General features: G+C 36.2%; 1 protein-coding gene across 12 annotated transcripts in view; it reads left to right on the forward strand.

Moving 5' to 3' along the window:
* The window catches only part of PARD3 (par-3 family cell polarity regulator), a 446,494-nt gene that overhangs the window by 215,360 nt on the left and 211,208 nt on the right, over positions 1-19,926 (forward strand). For 10 of the 12 annotated variants that reach the window (XM_077173197.1, XM_077173317.1, XM_054645709.2 and 7 more), the window contains 2 exons: positions 11,103-11,194; positions 14,156-14,239. In XM_077173197.1, the coding sequence (XP_077029312.1) occupies positions 11,103-11,194; positions 14,156-14,239 (176 nt within the window). The remainder of the gene's footprint in view (positions 1-11,102; positions 11,195-14,155; positions 14,240-19,926) is intronic. The other 2 variants (XM_077173170.1, XM_077173305.1) reach the window with 1 other exon arrangement.

Here is a 19,926-nt window from a genome sequence, read left to right on the forward strand (position 1 = left end):
AGTTTCCTTGAATAAATAATTTGGAGAAGAACCAGAACCTCTGATCTTCTTCCTGTGGGTGCAGTGAAGCTGAAGTCATTATTGTCCGTGAACTGCTTTTGCCATACTGTGCTGGAGGGCACTACAGAAGTACTGAGTAGTATTTATTTTAAATTTGATTTAATGCTTTTGATTAAAAAATGAATAAAATTGTCATAGACCAGATTGTAACCCTGTAGGCACTTGGAATGGAGCATTTGTAAATGAAGCATTTACTGAGAAGTTTGAAATTGTTTTTCATGTTGATTTCAACAAAACAAATTGAGCAAAGGACAATGAAAAATGCTATAGCATTTTCTGTTATTAAAATGGTGAATTTGTTTGGTGCCTAAGGTAAAAATCATGTTGTGCAAAAGACCAAAAAAGAAAATTTTACAGCATAACAGGGAAACTCAATTGAGGCAATTTTAGTGGAGTTTCTCAGTGGAATGAAGTGGAAAAAAAGTGGAAGGCAACTGTGAATTCAGCAAAAGACAAGTAAAAGATGAAACTGCAAAATGGTGAAATCTCATCACTCAAAATTTCATAGGAGCTGAGAGGAGGCTTGGATGCCTTGTCCCTCTGCATCAAGGCCAGGTGTCCTGCACCCCCATCACAGTGCTGGTGCTCCCTGCTGGGTCTTCTTTCTCTGGGACTTGGGGCCAGAACCTTGCCTGGTTTTGTTCTTTTAGGGAAGGAAGAGCTGGAACAGGAAGACCTAATGTTAAGATATGTGCAGGTTAGGGCTCCTTCACCTCAGGTGTGTTTGTCCATCTGCTTGATGTGTAACACAAAAGACCTTTTGAAATAGATGTATAAAGATTTTTACTTTTAATCAATACGAATATAAATTTAAAAAGTCATAAACCAAAGCTATGTGTTAGCAAATTCTAGCAAGTGAGAAGTGGAGATAAGTCACTGTCTAAATGAGAGGAAACCTGTGGATTTTTCCTTAAGCAAGATGATAAGATATTAAAGTATCTGTGGAATTGAGGGCATCCTCATGAAGTTTGCTGATGACACCAAGCCATGTGGTGTGGTTGACACTCTGGAGAGAAGGGATGCCACCTGGAGGGAACTGGACAGGCTTGAAAGGGGGGCACATGCAAACCCCATAAAGTTTAACAGGGGCAAGTGCAGGCTGGGTGAAGAGTGATTTGAGAGCAGCCCTGAGGAGAAGAACTTGGGGATGTTGGTTAAGGAGGAGCTGGACATGACCTGAAAATGTGCATTTGCAGCCCAGAAGGCCACACATGTTTTGAGTTGCATCCAAAGCACCGTGGGCAGCAGTTAGAGGGAAGTGATTCTGCCCCTCTGCTCTGCTGAGGTCCCACCTGGAGCACTGCATCAGCTCTGGGGCCTCACATCATAAGAAGGATTCAGACCTGATGCAGAGGAGGCTGTGAAGATGACCAGAGCTGGAGCACCTCTGCTATGAAGACAGGCCCAGAGAGTGGGGGCTGTTTAGCCTGGAGAAGAGAAGGCTCTGGGGAAACCTTAAAGCACATCCTAGTACTTAAAGGGGGCTCACAGTAAAGCTGGGGAGGACTTTTTACAAAGGCATGGAGTATGGGAAAAGGGGAAATTGCTTCAAACTGAAAGCTGTTAGGTTAGATACTAGAAGGAAATTCTTTACTGTCAGAGTGGTGAGGCACTGGAACTTCTAGAGAAGTGGATGCCCCATCCCTGGAAGTGCTCGAGGCCAGGCTGGATGGGGCTCTGAGCAGCCTGATCTAGTGAAAGGTGTTCCAGACCATGACAGGGGATTTTAGATGAACTTCAAGAACCATTTCAAGCAAAGCAATCCCATGAGTTTTATGATTCTTTGGCAAAACTAACAGGGGGATTGTTAGTAACACAAAACCAAAAGCTTTAAAAGTTGCATTTTCTAAAGGAGACAGAACTCAAAGAATATGTGCTAACTTTAAACTCCCACCAATGTAGAGACTTTTGCCTCATTGGAAAGCAGATATTTTAATAAAATTTCTAAAAAGCTAAGTCTTCAGTGAGCTTTCTGATGTAATTTCTGGACAGTCCTGAACCATGCTGAGAAAAATATCCAGAATTGAATTTTGTTATTAAGATGCCTGTGTGAGTAAAATGATGTTTTGTGTGGCAGGGAAGAGAGTGCTATACTTTTACCTTGCTTCTAAATTGACTCTTACATTCAGTGCTCCAGGGGATTGAACTGTTCTGTACTTGGCTGAAGCCAGCAAAATCCTTGCATGCTGATACAGATCTGCAAATCAAGCAACAAGGGACCATTTCAGATTAAAAAAAAAAAAAAAAAGAAATGAATAAGGATAAAAGAGCTATGAGACCTGTTTGAAAATTGCCTAATGACAAATTCAAGTTGCTAAATAAGAAATGCTTTTTGTATCTTTGAAAAAAAAAATCCTCAGAAGAAAATCACGGTCTTTGAAAATGTGAGGTGAATAATAATATATTCAGGAGTGTTACAGGGAAAATGTGAAGTGATTAATACAGAGTTGTCTCCTTTCCTTTGTCTCAATATCAAGGGGAAACTGTGTGACTTATCTATAATACATCTCTGCAGAAGTCTTTCAGATCTCTAAACTTATAGGTGGAGGCGTGTACACTTGGTTTTCTGCAGGGAAAGTGTGTCCCAATTTCATGTTTCCATTGTCATTTTTTTGGCGTTTTAAAATCACACAGGACTTAATGACTTTTTTTTTCCTGGTGTCTGTATACAGAATGAACTAACTTGTCAGATTAAAGGGAAAAGTATTTAAAATTCTGTTGCTCTACATTAGTTACAAGCAGGTGAATTCAGTGTGGATTTATTTATAGGAGAACTAATGGATGTGCCTAACTTGACCTACTTTAGACTACTCAACAGAAAACAACAAACATAATGTAGTTGTAGCACTGCCATGTAATCTGGTTTTTTCATACATTAAGAACAAAATAATGTCTTTGTGTCTGTGGCCTTCTAAATATATATGTATATTTAGAAGCTTCTATATGTATATAGAAGATATCTATGTCTAATCTATATCTATATAATCTATATAAAAATATACATTATATATGTATTTATATTTATATTTGTATTATACATATGTTTATATATATTTCCTGGATGCCAGAGTAACAATCCATGCTAGGAGTATATTGTGGAATTTTTTTAGCTCCATAAACATCAACTTCTCCATATCAAATTAATGTTTCTGGTCCTGAAATCCCAGAACTGTATTACCTGGCATCGTGGAGTAGGAAGAACTCAAGTTCTGAAAGAAAATTAGACTTCCTTTAGTAAAAGTCACCCCTGTTGTGAAAAAATTCTAGTGAAGCACCTTCTACCAAAGCAGGGGCAATTTCCCCTCTGTGTGCAGGTATCACATGAGTTGGCAAGGGGTCATCTATAGGAGCAGTGTGTGTATCAGTTACCACAATGAAAGGGAAAATAAATAGTATATGAAGACATCAACCAGAGTGTGTTTGTTACATGCCAAGTGCTACACTTAGGTTGGTTCACCATGTGGAGATGTCTCTGTAATTGAGGTAATTCCTGCATTATGCAAGGTAGATGATAACCAGGCCTGGCCTTTGGGCTGAACTTTGCAGGGGAATTCGATTATACGTTGACCTATAATTGTAGCCTGGTTTCAAGTAAAGCTGATAACTATTTCCTTTAAAGATACTTCCCATGATTCTGACATCTAAGTAAGACTTTGAATCTATATTTAATATGAACCCTAATATTTGTTTTACACTGGCAGGTCGTGGTGGTCTGTATGTTAGTCTGTGAATCATATGAAAAGAGTATAAAATTTCAGAGATTTGAACATGAGAATATTTTGTAGATAAGCCTTATTTAAAACAAAGAGCAGACTTATACCTGTGAAACAGATATGTTTTGAATCCTGAGGAAAACCAGAAAATGGAATAAAGACTAACTAGGCAGTTACCCAAAATGAACCCATTTTTAAGGCAACAATCAATTTGAGGTAATTTGTTATAGTTGTACATGGGTCTGTGAGAGAGTTACTTCTCTTTGTAATACGATGGACACATCTGTAATTTACTGTTGATCAGATCTTCAGAAAGCTCTTTGGATGCTTCACTTAATATTAAAAGTGTGACAATCCATGCTTTATATATTTCAAATATGTAGCACATGAGAGGATAGTGCTTTATTGTTGCATCCAATCTTTTGGTTGACTTTATCACTGTGCTTGGTTTTAAAGATTAATTTTAGTGGGCTCCCCAACAGGCAGCACTATAAGTGCTGGGAAGCCTTGTCTGGTCCTGCCAAATCTTTTCTGGCTATTCTTGTTAGCTGTGGTTGGTTTTACTTACAAGCTGCTATGTAAGTGAACTGTCTGACAAATTCATTATGTGATGAAATGCCTTGAGTTTTGTAGTTCTTCATATACTTGGCATCTAATAAAATGTTTAAAAAATAGGTTATGCAGTGCAGGTGTTACTAGGTGCTAAGAAAAAGAAGAGATGAAGCACATCTGGTATCTTTGAGCAAGAAGCATTTTGTGGCTTAGCATCCTAAGCTGCTGCTGAGACATTTGAGATCCATTTTAATATTTCTGGTGTTCAAAGTGTCACATCCAAGAGTCTTATATTTGCCTTTGCAAGCATGTAATATTATCCCCAACATGTCAATAAGGAAATGCACTTTTGAGTGATTTTTGCCACTATCATATAGCAAGTCAGTGTAGGAAATTAGAAGGACCCAATATTGTCTTCATTTTAAGTTTCTCTTTAATATAATGAATATATCATCAAGGTAGTTTTTAAAGTTCAATTTGGCAGCACTTTATCCATTTGCCAGTGAACAGAAACTAAGGGCAATATTTTGTTATCATTATATTATTTTATAATATGCTATGAGTGTTGTAGTGGTGCACATTATATGTAGACTTGGAGCTGTTGCAAAATGAACGCAAAAATAGTTTTGTGCTCCAGTAATACTTGAGTCTTCTCTAAAATGTCTTTTAAATATGATCTGGTGGGAACAGCTACATATTTTTGTTATCTACTTGATACTTGCCATCTGTAGAGGAGCCTAGATGTATGGATTTGTTCTGGTAGCTATCGCTTTGCAGCACATCTCCTCCCTCTGCCTCCCACCCTGGACTGTCAGTGGTGCTGGAGAAGTCATTGAAACAATCCAGAGTGGGTTGACCTCAGTCTGGGGAAAACAAACCCTGTAGTTTTCAGGCAAAGAGCAAATATAGTCTGAAATATGATTACAATGCACATTGTGAAATGCTGGAGAATCAGTGGTGCTTTAGACATTATTGATAGGCTTTTTTTCTGTCAGATCCCATTTGGTGCTGTTTTCCTTGTATGGGGTTGCCAAGGTGCATGAATGTTTGCAATTTTTGGCTAATAATTTTTCCCTTTTCTTCAATATTATTTTCTCTGCTGGTAGGCAGAGATTATTCAGATGCATGAATTAAGAAGCACTTTCGATCAACAACACAAAAGCCTTTTGACTTCTAATGCATTTCTTGCTGTTTGTTGGTAAGCTATCACTGTAGGGACAGACCCAGGATTTTCTTGAATGTGAAGAAGAAGAAGCAGCAAAATGTCCCAAGTTAAATTCACTAGCAGGAAAACCTTTTGCCTAACATACTGAAGCTCTTAAAAGGCTCTCATACTTTTTGGTGCTGTCTGCAATGCCTACTGTAAAAAGAATTAACTGCAGCATAATCTTGTAAAAATCTTTTTTACTGGAAGCTCTGCTACGTGGCCAAGCAGCATTTGTGTTGTCCTCCTGCCACCAGCCTGGCTTGCTGTGTGATAGAGACACATTTTGTGTGTGCCACTAAATCATTACAGAACATATGTGTGTCATTTCAGTGATGCATCACAGGTTGTTGAGCCCCTAAAGACCACTGACTTCAGTGAAGCTCTAAATTGATACACACTACAAAATAACTGGGATATCATAGGACTTGTTCAGCTGTTATTAGTATTGCCAGGTTTTTAATAGGTGTTTTAAAAAGTCATTATGAATGAAAAAAATGCTAATTTTTCAAAATTGAATGAATTGTCACATACGTTTGCCAAAGGAAGGTTGTATCACATTATATTCATTGGCTCTCTGGTGTTCTGCTTTTTGGACAATAGGAAATCAAATTAATCTCTCTTTAAATCTGTAAAAACATTTCCTTTTAAGGCACTTCAAAACAGAAATAGTGCCATTGTAAAGCCAACCAGGCTTAAGACTCAGCTTGATCAGTTTAATAAATGGGAAATAAGAGATGATTGCCTGTGATAGCAGGGAATGAATTTGATATTCATCAGAGACCTGAGAAATCCCTTCCATTCTGCACTCCTCTATGTCTATATGATATCTATTCACTGATTTGACTGGGCAAGGAAAATTTCATTTTAGAGTAGTGAGGCATATAAAAACTATGTGAATATTGTCATTTCCAATTGCAGGGTGACCATCCTGCAGAAGGACGTGAGTAACATAGGGATTATTGAGATGTAAAGAGAATATTAACTTGTATATATGTCTGTGTGTGTGTATATATATATATATAAAATATTAAATAATTTTTGCATGGGTTTTTTTGTGTTTAAGTGGATGATGATTTAATGTAAGGTTTCTCTCTCCCTGGATTACTCATAATGGCAGTGCATGAAGTACAGGGCTGTTGTGAATTACACAAAGCTCTCACCTAATTATTTGTGCATATATATGTATGTTCAAGAGGGAACATAGCCTATTTTTTGTATTCAATATTTTTTGGGTTTTCCCCATGTTGTCTTTGTAACTGCTCTTCAGATTTGATTGAAAATTGCCATTCTCTGGAGATTTGGCCGGTTAATCAAAAAGTGAGAACATTAGCACAAAAGCCTGATGCTGGTGTATTTGTGCTAGTTAAGACACAGGAAAAGAGGTCTCTTAGGAGCTGTTTCCCATCAAGTGTGATCATACAGAGAGAGAGAACCTACTTTATGTTGCAAGAACCAAACAAACATTTATGAAGCACAGCTGCCAGGAGACTAATAGCGAGTATGTCTCTTCTTCCATAATCATTACAGAGAAGTGCAGGAGACTAAAAGGGGAAATATGAAGGGAAGGGCATATTTTAATAGCAAAAGCTTAATTTTATTTGTGTCTTAGCTGAGGAAAATAAAATATTGTCAGGAGCTTGTCATTATCGATAACCTGTCCTTCTCTGCAGTAAAATTTAAAGCACCTGTTGGGTGTTGGATCCTTTCAGTTTGGGATTTACAGGACTTACATTCACTGTGCTAAAATAAAAAAAAATTCAGTGGTAGAAAACAAACAAGCCAGTGTCTGGTGCTCCCTGGGAAGGTGAATCTCACTGTGATGCTTACTGAGGTGATGCTGTCTCCAGCCAGGTCTCAGGCCCCACAGCCACTACTGAGGGACTGAGCTGGCTGAATACCATACTCATATATGGTGTTAATTCAAGATACTGAAATTAGATTATCACAGCTTATCAGTATTGCATCAGCTCAATAATATCTGAAGTTTAAATCAGTCACATTCTTGAAGGAGGAATGTATTGAACAGAGATGAAGTGGGAACTTCATCTTCACTTTGAAGATGAAATTGTGGATTAACTGGGGGCAGGAGCTGATATTTTGGTAATGGACATTAAAATTTCCAGTAAGACAGGGAAAGCATGGCTGGCTTTGGAAATTACACTAGACAGATTTCATTCAGAAATTTTTGTGAGAAAATGTAATTAAAATAACTGTTTGGGTTCATATATATTGGATAAGGTTCTGTTGGCAAGAATACTGCTGACGTTCCTTAACTCTGCAGATTTTGTAATCCTAAGTGGTGATAGAGAGACTGTCTTCAAAAATAAAAACCCAATTTGCAACTTTTCATATGTATTTCATTAACACTGTGCAGGTGAACTGTGAAATGGACCTTTTTATAGGTAGAACTTTTAGCACTAATAGTCCATTTTGAGGAGTTAAGATAATTTTTCAGTTTTTGAGTCATTAATTTTATTACAGAGCTTAGAAAAATAATGATTTCTTTTTATTTTTCAAACAGTGGGAAATTTTACACTGAGCACATCAAGATATGGATAAGTACATTGGAAGAGATGCTTTAAATTTTCCTCTGTGCTATAATGATGAAAAGCTCTTTTAATTACTCTTATTTCAATTTTGGAAGAAAAACACATTCTGTCTTTAGTAGCTGTACATTAAAAACTGCATTTTTTGATATAGCATATATCAGTGGTTTTATGTAGAGAAAATAAACCTTCCACTTTTGGGAGCTTGCTCAAATTAGTTAATTATGAGAAATATCTGCATTAATATCCAAGTGGGTTCACAGAAACTTTCCTGCTCTGTTAAATGTCCTTTTCCTTGTTTACCTCATCCAGGTGGAATTTGCCTTTCAGAAGAAAACTGCTTTCCAAATAAAGAAATAATTGCTTGATGCAAAGATTTTCACAGCTAGTTAGTTACTTTTCATAGTAAATCAGAATTTTAAGTCAAATCCCTCTGCAGGTGTCCAATTTTTCTCTCTGTTCACTTCAGTGTAAATCCAAATCTGTGTTATTTTGAGAAGAAAAGAGAGTCTGATTACTGTAATATTAAAGATTTTTAAAAGGGTACATCATACATCTGTTGATCATGGCAGTAGTGCTTTCATTAGGATTCTGATTGCTCCTCTAAGCACCTATTAATGGGCACATGCATGTTTCTGATACAGATCTGTCTGCTGTCCAGGAAAAGCCAGACAGGGGCGTGTGGGAGCTGCTGTTTCTTAATTGCTTGGATAACTGACAGTCAGTGTGGTTCCAAAACTTGCTGTGTTTATGATTCTTGAAACAAAAGGCACAAAATGTAGATGTGATGGTGCCAGATAGCATCTGTTATACGTAGCTTTTGATTTTCAGTTTCTGATTTGTTATACCCCAAGACTGGAAGGTGCAGAGGAGGCAGCTGAGTTGGCTCTTTGCTCTGACCTGGCTGCACTCGAGGTCAGGCAGAGGGATGCTCCTCTCCTTGATAGGAAAGGCCTCCAGACCAGCAGGGGGGACAGAAAGAAAGGAAACAGAATGTCCAGCAAATGGAGAGGCCTAGGTCTGGTGGGAACAAGAGCAAAGACACTCTCAGGTTTGGGAAGGGTGGGAAGGAGGATTTGTACAAGGATTTAGCTCAAATGTTGCACAGGGGGCTGTGTCCCAGGAGGGCACTGAAGGCAGGTCTGCCAAGAGCAAGCCCAAAGGACTGCTGCAAACACTGAGTGGGGCAAGGAGAGTTCTGTTTACAAAATTAAAGTAGTCAAGAGAAAAGCTTTTGGGGCTAAAAAGTGGTGAAGTGTAGGACCCAAGGGTTACTAAATGAATGATGCTTACATTGCACATATAGAGATGACTGCTAAAATGACACAGCATAAAGCCAGACATTGATTTTTTGGCAGAGGCATATCTACAAATAGATAGGATGTTATTTCAATCTCTTCTTCTATGTGTGTCTGTGTATATATATACACACATACATATATATATATATATATGTATGTATGTGTGTGTGTGTGTATATACTTCTTGCATGTTTGCTTGGAAAAACCACACATGAAAATTTGCCAAAAACCAAATTATTAACAAAGTCATGTTCATCTGTGATGACCTTTTGTCATAAGTGAGATTCAAACTTGAGTTTCATCAGCAACAGCTTCATTGCAATAAAAATACATAGTTTCCTACAACCAGCAGTGTCCCTAACTTCAAATCAGGAAACCCATGGCGACAGTGATTTGCAAGATGCTGTATGAAACAAGATGTGGAATACCTCTTTTCAATATGGAACAGCTCTAAATCTTCTGATTTTCCTTTAAAAACCCTTATGTGTGTGGCTTTCAAATTGGCATGGAGATTTGAATATTTATTTAATTTTATACTTAATGCAGTGGTGCATATAAAACTTCAACTGAAATCAGTAAATGTACATTTCTGGGCAGGTTCAAGATGCTGGTTAACCTTTGAAATGTATTACTTACCTTGTGTTTAACGAGGGAGATGACAAGGGAGGTGCATGTTAATGCCTCTTGAGATACAGGGTCATCAATCTTCCAAGCAGCTTGGCCTCACAAAGCCTGCTGCTTTCCAGGGTGCAAAAGGCATGTCCATAGCCCATGGAAGCCTGGTGCATCCAGCCTCCTGCTTTTGCAGATTCCCTGTGGAAATCTCAATTAGACATTACCAACTGTCTTTGCCTGCCTTTAAAATGTCTTCAATACTTTAATGAGTTGTCTGTGACTCTGTGTGCTAAACTCATAACCTATCATGTGTTATTTCACTGACCTGATTGCTGTGGCTCTGTCTGTGTTTGAAACCTACTGTTCACACTCTGTAATATTTTCTTTTTGATTACATGGGTATTTAAAAGTATAAGCTTCCAATAATTAGCATACACATAAGAATGGGTTTAGAGCTTCTTACTGGAAGTCCTTGAATTACCCTGATCTAAATTTGAAAGTACAGCATTCACAACTTTGACATTAAAGTTATACATTTGGTGAATAGCATATGTACTTTTTGGAAAGTGAAATTAAAAATAAAATAAATTGGTTAGCATTAGAGCCTCACGTAGCTCTTTGATGTCAGCCTTCTCTGGCAGGCTATTAATAAAGGCCATGATAAAATGTTTAAACAGCTCTTGGTACTTCATGGAATTACAGAAGCTACATTTTCTTATATTATTTTTAAGTCTTTGCAAATGAACCTCAGTGATCTGCCTTGTGTGCTCAGTCAAGCCCCCTGCCCAGGGAGAGCCTGGGAGGAGTTTCCACAAACACTGCTGACCATCAGCTCCTTTTGTGCTTTGCTTGTCAACCTTCTAAAAAAATGCTGACTGTGATAGCTTCTGTAGCATGGTTTTTAACTGTCGTAGAATTATGATATAACACTGGCCAAACCATAAATATCATTGCAAAAATGTTTAAAGTGACAAAAAAAATTTAGAACGGCTTCAGACAGTTGTGGAAGCATTTCCACTGCACATGTGGTAACCCCAATAATCATTACTAAATTCAGTTAATAAAATTAAATGTAGGTTTAAATAGTTTATTTTTTTTAAATATCTAGGATGAAGATCGAACAGAGGAGGACAACAGCAGAGTTGAGCCTGTTGGACATGCAGACACTGGTTTGGAGAATGCTACCAATTTTTCCCTGGAGTAAGTTACTGGCCGAACATATTGTTTTAACAAGTCTTAAGACTGAACACAGACTAGTGAAGTACTCAGAATAATATGAGTGATACTACTCTTAAGAAAGTGGGGCAATCTTTTTTAGGTCATGTGTCATTTTGGTTTTAAAAAATAGATCTTTTTAAAACAGATTTTAAACAGTTTAAAAAGCTTGTATTAAAGATAAGCATTGGAAACTTGACATTTATAAGTGCTGATGCTACAGTAGATTTTTTGCCTCAAAGAATATGCTTATTTGATGGAACTTTGAAAACTTGACAAAAGGAGTAGGGTCAGTGCTAGTACAAATAGATCAACAGGCAAGAATTTCAAAGGGGAAAATCTTAATTCCAATCACTAGTTCACAGTCTCTAGGAAGATGTGTCACAGTCACAAGTTGTGTGGTCAAAAACCTCATACTTTCAAAAGGATCAAAACTAGTGTTGTGTTAGTCCACCTAATTTAAAAATACAATCACTGAATGATATTTTATGTAGACAAAAGATACTGCAAACTTGACCTTTTGCATTTCATTGGAAAGAAGCGATCCATTCCTTGTTATGGAGTTAATGAGAAAATATCCCTTCTAGCCTTAAATTAAATCTTTTAAATTTATTAACTTAAATTTTAAATAAAATTAAATCTTCTGCTCCTGTTATTTTTGAATTAAATTATGAATTAGGGGCAGAGGTTTTAAATGTTAGATAAAGATCATGGTGACATCTATTAGGCTGTAGAACGTGCATTTTACTTGGTTCCATTTACAAAATCTGTTACATTGTAAATTCCAAATGCTGTTTCCTAAATAGAATTTGCAGAACTTCTGTCAAATGTAATGCTTCCTGGTGTTGCTTTTAAGTAACTTATTGACTTTTCATCATATGCTACTTCATTTATGTATTGTTTTCATCTCATAATTCTTTTGCATGTTTGTTTGAAGCAGTTGGCCCAAACTTCTGAGAAAATCAGAAAGCCAGATTGAAAGAATTTCTCTTAGGAAACTATAATTTCCTCTTTTTTTTCTGTTCTACAAAATTTAACATTTGAATTTGGGATAGAATTTTATTTTTTTAAAACAAAAAAGTATAAGAAAAATGAGTGCGAGGATCTTAAATGTGCATTTTGAACAAATGAAAAATTTATTGACTCAAGCTATAGAACAAGCTAAATGGTGTATGCTGGATATTGAAAATAAATGGATTTTTTTTTAAATTTAAGCCGTTTCCATTTAGGCAGTTCCAGGTGCATCACACAGATTCTCACTTGTTCTCTTTCTTAGCCCTTAATTTTCTTCTAAGCTAATAGCAAAGTCAGAAGACAGCTGCTCATAGGCAATCACAGGCCTACCAATAGCAAATACTGTCTTTTAGAGTTCCCTTTGGAGATCCGAGGAGTTGCTTGAATCCTGTGAGCTGCTTTGCCCACTAATTAATGACAGTTTAGCCTTAACATACAGTGAGAAGGAAATGAAGTCAACCTATACAGAAACTGCACATGGAACAGTATGAAATGCTGTATTGATCTCAGTCTTAAAACATTGATCCATGTCTGAAGAATAACACATTTTTGGCTGAAGTCTCTCAGCTCTCCTGTTGTTGCACTACTTTATTGAGCTAACAGTGACAATAAAGATAGAGACCTTCCATTCATGTTGTTCAAAAATCAAGGTAAAAATTCAGACACCAATTGAGGCATACAGCAAATGTAAAAGCTACCTTAAAATGCATTTAGAAAATGTAATGTAGGGCAAAAGTAAAATAAACTGTAACCCAGGACTTGTGTTGACTTCCCAACCATATGTGGTCTGGTTATTCTCAAATTACAGATTAAGAGCTGCAAGCTTTCATGATGGGCCACCATATGATCAAGAGCTTATCAAAGGAAGTAGAAAATGTTTTACTGCTATCACAGGGAATTTGTCTTGCTCTTTGCTCCATTTTGAGATGAAATTTTATTTGTGTTCTTTTGAGGAACAAGCTTTTCAATGATCTGTTTGTATATATATCTAGTGCCAGGAAATAAGGAAAAAGTATGTAATGCTAGAGAGAAGCATAAGCTGCAAATTTAGATTGTGGCTTCTGTTCAGATCTCTCACTTCCAGTTTTACTGAGAGGTTTGGCTTTTGCGTATTATTTTCTCATTTATGCATTTATACCTCTTTATAGTTCATGGGCTATATTCCACCTTTCCAGATGTGGGCATGTTTCAAACACATTAATAGATTTGGTCTAAATCTATTTCTACAATTTTTACATGTCTCTTTCTGAACCTGTATTTTCTTCTGCTGCTTTTTTCCTCACTACAGCAAAATTTATAATTGAAAACTAGATGCATGGTTGCTTCAGGGGACGTCTGGTTGGTTTTGAATGTTACAGTTAAAACTTACTTTAGAAACTTTACTTAGTAAGGAGATGCAGGAATCTTCCAGTAAAATAAATGGAATTACAGTTATACAGATTAATGTGTTTTTAAACTGGAAGGATTTAGCCAATTAAAAATTTAATAATTCTCATTCAATTATGAGGTAGTTATGGGAAAGCTAATGTAAAAAAATTAATTGGCTCTAAGATAAAAAAGTAAAGCAGGATGAGCTTTTAGGTTTCTGAGGAAAAATTGTGTGTGGCATTTAAGGTATTTCTACTCAATGGTCAGTTTAACTTTAGAATAAGAAAGAAATAAAGCAATATGCATGCAGTGATGATGATGAAACCTATTTTTATGTATTCAGCTAAATTAAAAAAATTATTATATTTTTCTTGGTTCTATTAATTGAAGTATTTTTGATGATTGATCTCCTTTCATGCCATCAGATTAATCTTCAGGTACGTAGTGTTCAACAATGCTTTCATCACCATGACTTGGTTTCTGGAATGGTTTTGTTTTTCTGTGTATGTTTGTGTGGGGTTTTTGGTTCCATGTTCACATTGCTCATTGGTCATTGTCTCACAGTGATATGGTAAAGCTCGTCGAGGTCTCCAATGACGGCGGGCCTTTGGGAATCCATGTAGTGCCTTTCAGTGCCCGAGGCGGAAGGTAACGTATCGTGTAGGATTTTCTTTGCATTGTAATTTGCTGTGCTGTATCTTGGTTGTGGTAATTTCTGTGTTGTGTGCCTTTGCTCTCTGTAGAATATTGTCTGTTTTTCAAGAGGCAGTCTCACTGATGAGGAAAGGAGGAAATGCAAGTTTACTGACTCTGTGCTTGGAATGGACTCCATGGTTCAAAGGCTCTGCTTAGAAGGAGTTAGAATTGGGTGTTGTAATCTCAGAGTAAATTGAAGGATAAAGACATTTCCTTTTGGACTCCTAAAATGTATAAACTTCTGCCCTGATTCAGGTGGATATTTGTGCAATATTTCCCTGTGTACTGTTTAAACCACAAGTTTCCAAATAACAGCAGGAGTCTAAACCAGAGGCATCCTACGCTTTTCCTTGTTAAGAGTAGGAGAGAAAACAATTGCCACACTTTCAAAATTTTATGTTGCCCCATCTGTTGGGGTTAAAACGAAGTAGCAAAACCAGTTGAAACATTCTGGTTTGGGGAAAAGTGAACCTGTTTTACAGGCTGAAATTCCTGAAGTTTGATTGCTTACCCACCAAAAAAAAAAAGGGTAAAGAAAGAAGTTTGCATTAAAAATACAATGTGGGGGATGTTATTAATGAACAGAATACATAATCTCTAATGCTTAATTTGCTAATGCAGAGTTTTAGTGTTTAGGGTCATGAAAATAATCTCAGAAAAAAAAAGCTAAACTTTTGTATTAATTAGTGATGGATTTGAAGCTTTTAACTACTGTGAGAAAGGATAATTTTTCAGCAATATATGCAAATTTTATACTGTGATTGCATATTCTAAGTACACACTGTATTTTCTCTCTTAAAGGAAAAGGGGAACAAATATATGTATCTTAAAAGTAATCTTTGCACATGAAAAGGGGTGTTATGTTCTCATGTCTGTTGTCCCAGTAGCAATTTCAGTTTTATAATTAAAAACTAACAAATTAACAAAACTAATTTGCTATACAAGTGTATCTCTCAAATATTAATATGCTATATTCAGAAATACTAAAGTATTTTAGGTATTTTTCCTTCCATACCAAATATCTTCATGGGATATTGAACACAGTATAAGAGCTTTATTTGCACTTGTTACTTGAAACCCAATGCTTTCGTAGCCTGAGCAGTAGGAACTGTTCGTACACTGACATGCATTATGAGAAAATGTAATTTGTCTTACTTTAAAGCTACTTTTTCTAGGGACTACAAGTATTAAGAGCAAACTTGTGTTAAGTGGTGAATTCTTCTCTTCATAATCTGAAATTCAGTAAATTCAGAGTGGTGATGGGAAGGCTGTGAGTGAACAGTACTTCAAACATAACTCAGAAGTGAATCCCATTGAGTTAGGAATGGTTGAAATGTTCACACAGTTATCTGGGATTTCAGCAATGTGAAGGCCAAGGAAAAGACTGGTTTAAGAATGTCAGCTGCCTACTAAGTACTTGTTTAATAATGCTGATGTTAAAATATGTGTTTTGACATTTTGAATAAGAATTTTAACTTGAGTAAAATTTGCTTCCAGCCTGTGACTGTGATTGTCAAGTCTGAGGCAAAGTTTAAACTGTTCATACATAATGAGACCATGTTAAGGAAAAGAGCCATAAACACAGAAATAAAATATACAATTTTTTAAAAAAGAAATTTAACTATGTCATGCAAAATTATATGATAAAGTTTTACTGCAGAAAAGCCAATTTTAAATCAGGACATACTGGAAAAGCAAATTCTATTACAAGGGAAATAATTTTTATATTAAAATTAATCCTCTTTCTCTTCATACTACTAGAACTCACTTCATTGAAAAATGGACCACATGTGTAATTGCTGAGTTTTTTGACCCTCTGCAAAATAATCTACTGAAGAGGGGAGATACTTGGTCCCATGTCTTAAAAGTGTAGAGGAGCAGAGTTGGGGAGGATCTAGAATATTTCCAAAAGTCTTCTGCCTTGCCCTGTGTGTTCTAATGAAGGAATAGCAGAGTTCATTGCTTGGCATTTATTCTAAGTGCTTGTGTTGTGCTGCTGCTTTGCTGTTTGCATACCCATGTCTCTGCATGCTTTCAGGTAGGATAAACATTTTTCTCCAGCTGCCTCCAGTGTGGACAGGGGAAGGAACTCAGTTTCAGGTTTGAAGTAATTGGTGGGGATTTGGTTAGTTTTTTCCCCTCCTGGTTAAGACACACTTGTTTCTCCTTTTGCTAGATTCAGGGCAGAGCAGATGCATAACAGGAATCTTCTGCTTCCTACTTATTTCTCACTGTAGCACATGGCTGCTCTTTGTTTCTCCCCTGGCTGCAAAAAAATAATTCTCCCTGCTACAATCAACCTAGAACTCCCTGCTTATAATAACTTGATCAGGGATGTGCTTAGTACAAACCTAATTATAGAAAACCAAACACAGGACTGAGTAAAGGCTTTGAGGGATGTCCAAAAAGACAAGATCTCATTTGTTATGTAGTTAGTCCACTGTCCCATTGTTGTTTTATATTTGCTTGCTGTTCAGTTCCAGTTATGCTGTGTTTTCAGTTACTTTTCTTGTAGTTCCTTTCTCTTGCTTTTGAAAATGTTACTCAATAGGCAATGGTTATTAAATCAATAGCTTGAAAAAGTATTATGCAATTCACCTTTTTTCCCATTGCAATAAAGAGGAGCCTTCTCCCACCAAAAATTTTTACCAGAAAATCTCACCTTAAGGAAACACTCCAAAACTATAAAAATTATATGCCATAACTCTGTTCTTTACTTCTCTTAAGAAAATATTTGACTTTTTCATGGTCTCTTGGGAGTTTGGAATAAGAATCTTTTGAGTACTGGCTTCTGATCGTGAACAAAATCTGTAAAGGTCTCTGCCTCATCTCTATAGGTGCTACAAATTATTTCTCTTTCCAGTAAAACTGAGACTTTTTTAAATTAAAAACCCCAGTATTTCTCTGGGAAAAGTACTACTGATTTGTAAAGACATGGTGAAACTTTATTCTATGTATGTTTCCTTGTTATCCTTCTGGTTTTGCCTCTAGAAATGTATCTGTCTTTTATTGGGCTATTTGATCATATGATTTTGTTAGCAGATTTTATTCACCTTATCAAAAGGGAGGAGGGTATGCATATTCATCACCTTATGGTTTTTCATTTTTTAAGGATGAAAGTTTTGTTTGCAAAACTGCTGGCACATTTTTGCAATGGCATAGATGCAGTGCTGAGCAGAAAAGGAGGCATGAAAATGAAAGTAGAATGAAGGAACAAGAGAAGGCAAGTGGGAGAGGGTTCAGATAAGAGTAGAAAAAACAGGGAATGAATGAGATAAAAATATGAAAGGAAAGAAAATTCTAACTCTGTGCAAAATTACCATACCACCAATCCTTCCTTCTTATTAGGTGCTCAGGGACAGGAGCAAACAGTCCCTTAAGAATCTCATTTGAGCAGCCTGGATGATGTGGGATGTTCTGTTGATGTTTAAGTGAGGATGCACCAAGTTCTCTGAAAGCTCAACAGTAATTATAGCCTAATTTACCATTATATGGCCTCTTCTGCTTTTGAAATCTCAAGCTCTATACCCTGGCTGCTCTTCTGAAATCCTGCCATGTCTGTCTTTGGAAAGAGATTCAATTGACACAAGGAATATATGAGAGAACATCAGAAATCTCTGTGAATAATGATATGGAAATCAGAGTCCCATAGTCCCAAGTCTACTCTGAAGTCTACTTAGTAAAGCAGAACTGAAAAGGATTTGGATATTCATCTGAAAACTCCACAATGAACATCCACTAATAAGTATCAGACATGTTACTTTGATACAGACAGGTATGCACAGCTCTGCCAGCTTTTCTTCTGTTGAAGTATGCCACAAAATCCATGATTAACTGTACATCTAAAACTTGCAACTAAAAATGTTTTTTGTTATATATCCTAAATGTCTTTAAATATTAGGAAGTCTCAAAAAAGAGGAAAAAAAAAAGAATTTTTGTCAGTTTAAATGACAAATTTAGCAGGTTTTGTTAAAAAGAAAAAAAAATCTCGAATCAAGGTGTGTGTTTAAACATACACAAACCCTAACTACCCTTACTAGAAATCTAGAAAGTTGAAATTTTTTTATACTTTCTATTCTTTTTTTTTAATTGGAAATATCCTTCATTTTCTAGAGTTTATAAAATCACCTCCTGTGGCACTGTAAAAATTTTAGCCTTGTACTCAAGGTACCAAGAAAACGGAAGTAATATCTAATTGCCATTGTCTATAGTGAGAGTCCATAATATTGCCTTCAAGATGCCTCCCTAGTGATCATATTCTCTTTGATCAAGTAGGAGTTCTGTGCTGTCTGCCTCTCCATTTATTCTTCTGCATTTCCAGCCTTTTAAGTCTCAAAGGTAGCCATGACTTACAAAAACATATGTATGGGGAAAAAATTCTCTGTGGAGTGAATGTACCATTCCCTCCCTCTTGTATCTGAATTCAAACTGTCTGATCTCAGCCTTTAAAAAGTTTTATAAGCATAATTTGAAGTATTAGTCAAGCTAAAAAACTGAGGAGTGGTTACCAAAGATTGGGAATTGGTTCTGGACTTGAAGCATGAAATTTAAATGCCTCCATAACAGTGCTGTGATGTCAATATTGGGTAAAGGAGTTGATGTGCAATTTAGCATTGAGTCGCCACAATAATTTAACTTGAACAAACAAGCCAATTTGCCTACTCTGACTACTGAATTTAGGAATTTTACACTGTGTTTATGTTCTTGTAGAACTTTTCAGAGATCTTTCTAAGCATGAAACCACTGCACATCAGCTTTTCAATCAATCCTTATTTTTGTACCTTAATCTAGTTTTTGCCTTTTCATGTTAGTGACTTTACGTAAACATTTAAATTGGCTATTTTCTATTCTGTCTGATTTGATTACACTACATTTAGCTTGCAGGTAAATAGATAAATAACTTCAGTGTGTACATACAATGGGCCATGATGGCCGAATCATATTCTAGATGCTCAGTGTCAGTTTTTATTTTTACTTCCACTGTCAGTTTTTATTAAGGTAAATTATCATCATTTCCATACATCTGGATGGCATGTGGAGAGTTTGCATTTCACCAACTACCCCAACTAAGTCAGGCAATTTAGATGTCAATAAAAAAAATCACGGCTTATTTCTAGTTTTATCATTGGTTGTAATTTATACTGAGAACTGAAATGTTAACACATGTAGCTGAGTTTATTTTAATAGTATAATTAGAGTAATGAACCTCGTGGAAATACAGTGGTGCAAATGCTAATATAATCTCAGCTGCTTACATTCCCAATTAGGTATTTAAAATAAATACAAAGACTGAGCTCTGTGCTTTGGCAGTTTCCCTTCTGTTTCTGTGTCAGCTAATTTTAGTATAAAACAGCACAGGTACAAAATTTTTATTTATTATTGTTTCAACAGGATTGTAGGCTTGCAGAGCGTTTTGCAAAGGTTCACGTGATATTAAATCTCATTCTTGAAAAGGTTTGAATTGAAAAGTTTTGTAATGGAAGAATTGTATTAGAAACTGTGTTGACTTACTTCAACTGGACAAAATTAAGCAAATTCAAATATACCCATCCATTGGTACGCTACATGGTTGTGTTTAAAAAATATGCATATACTGACTTTGGTACTTTATACCAGCTGAGTTTTAGATGCTTTCAAAA

Source organism: Agelaius phoeniceus, chromosome 1 (assembly GCF_051311805.1).
Source record: "Agelaius phoeniceus isolate bAgePho1 chromosome 1, bAgePho1.hap1, whole genome shotgun sequence".
Lineage (NCBI taxonomy): Eukaryota > Metazoa > Chordata > Aves > Passeriformes > Icteridae > Agelaius > Agelaius phoeniceus.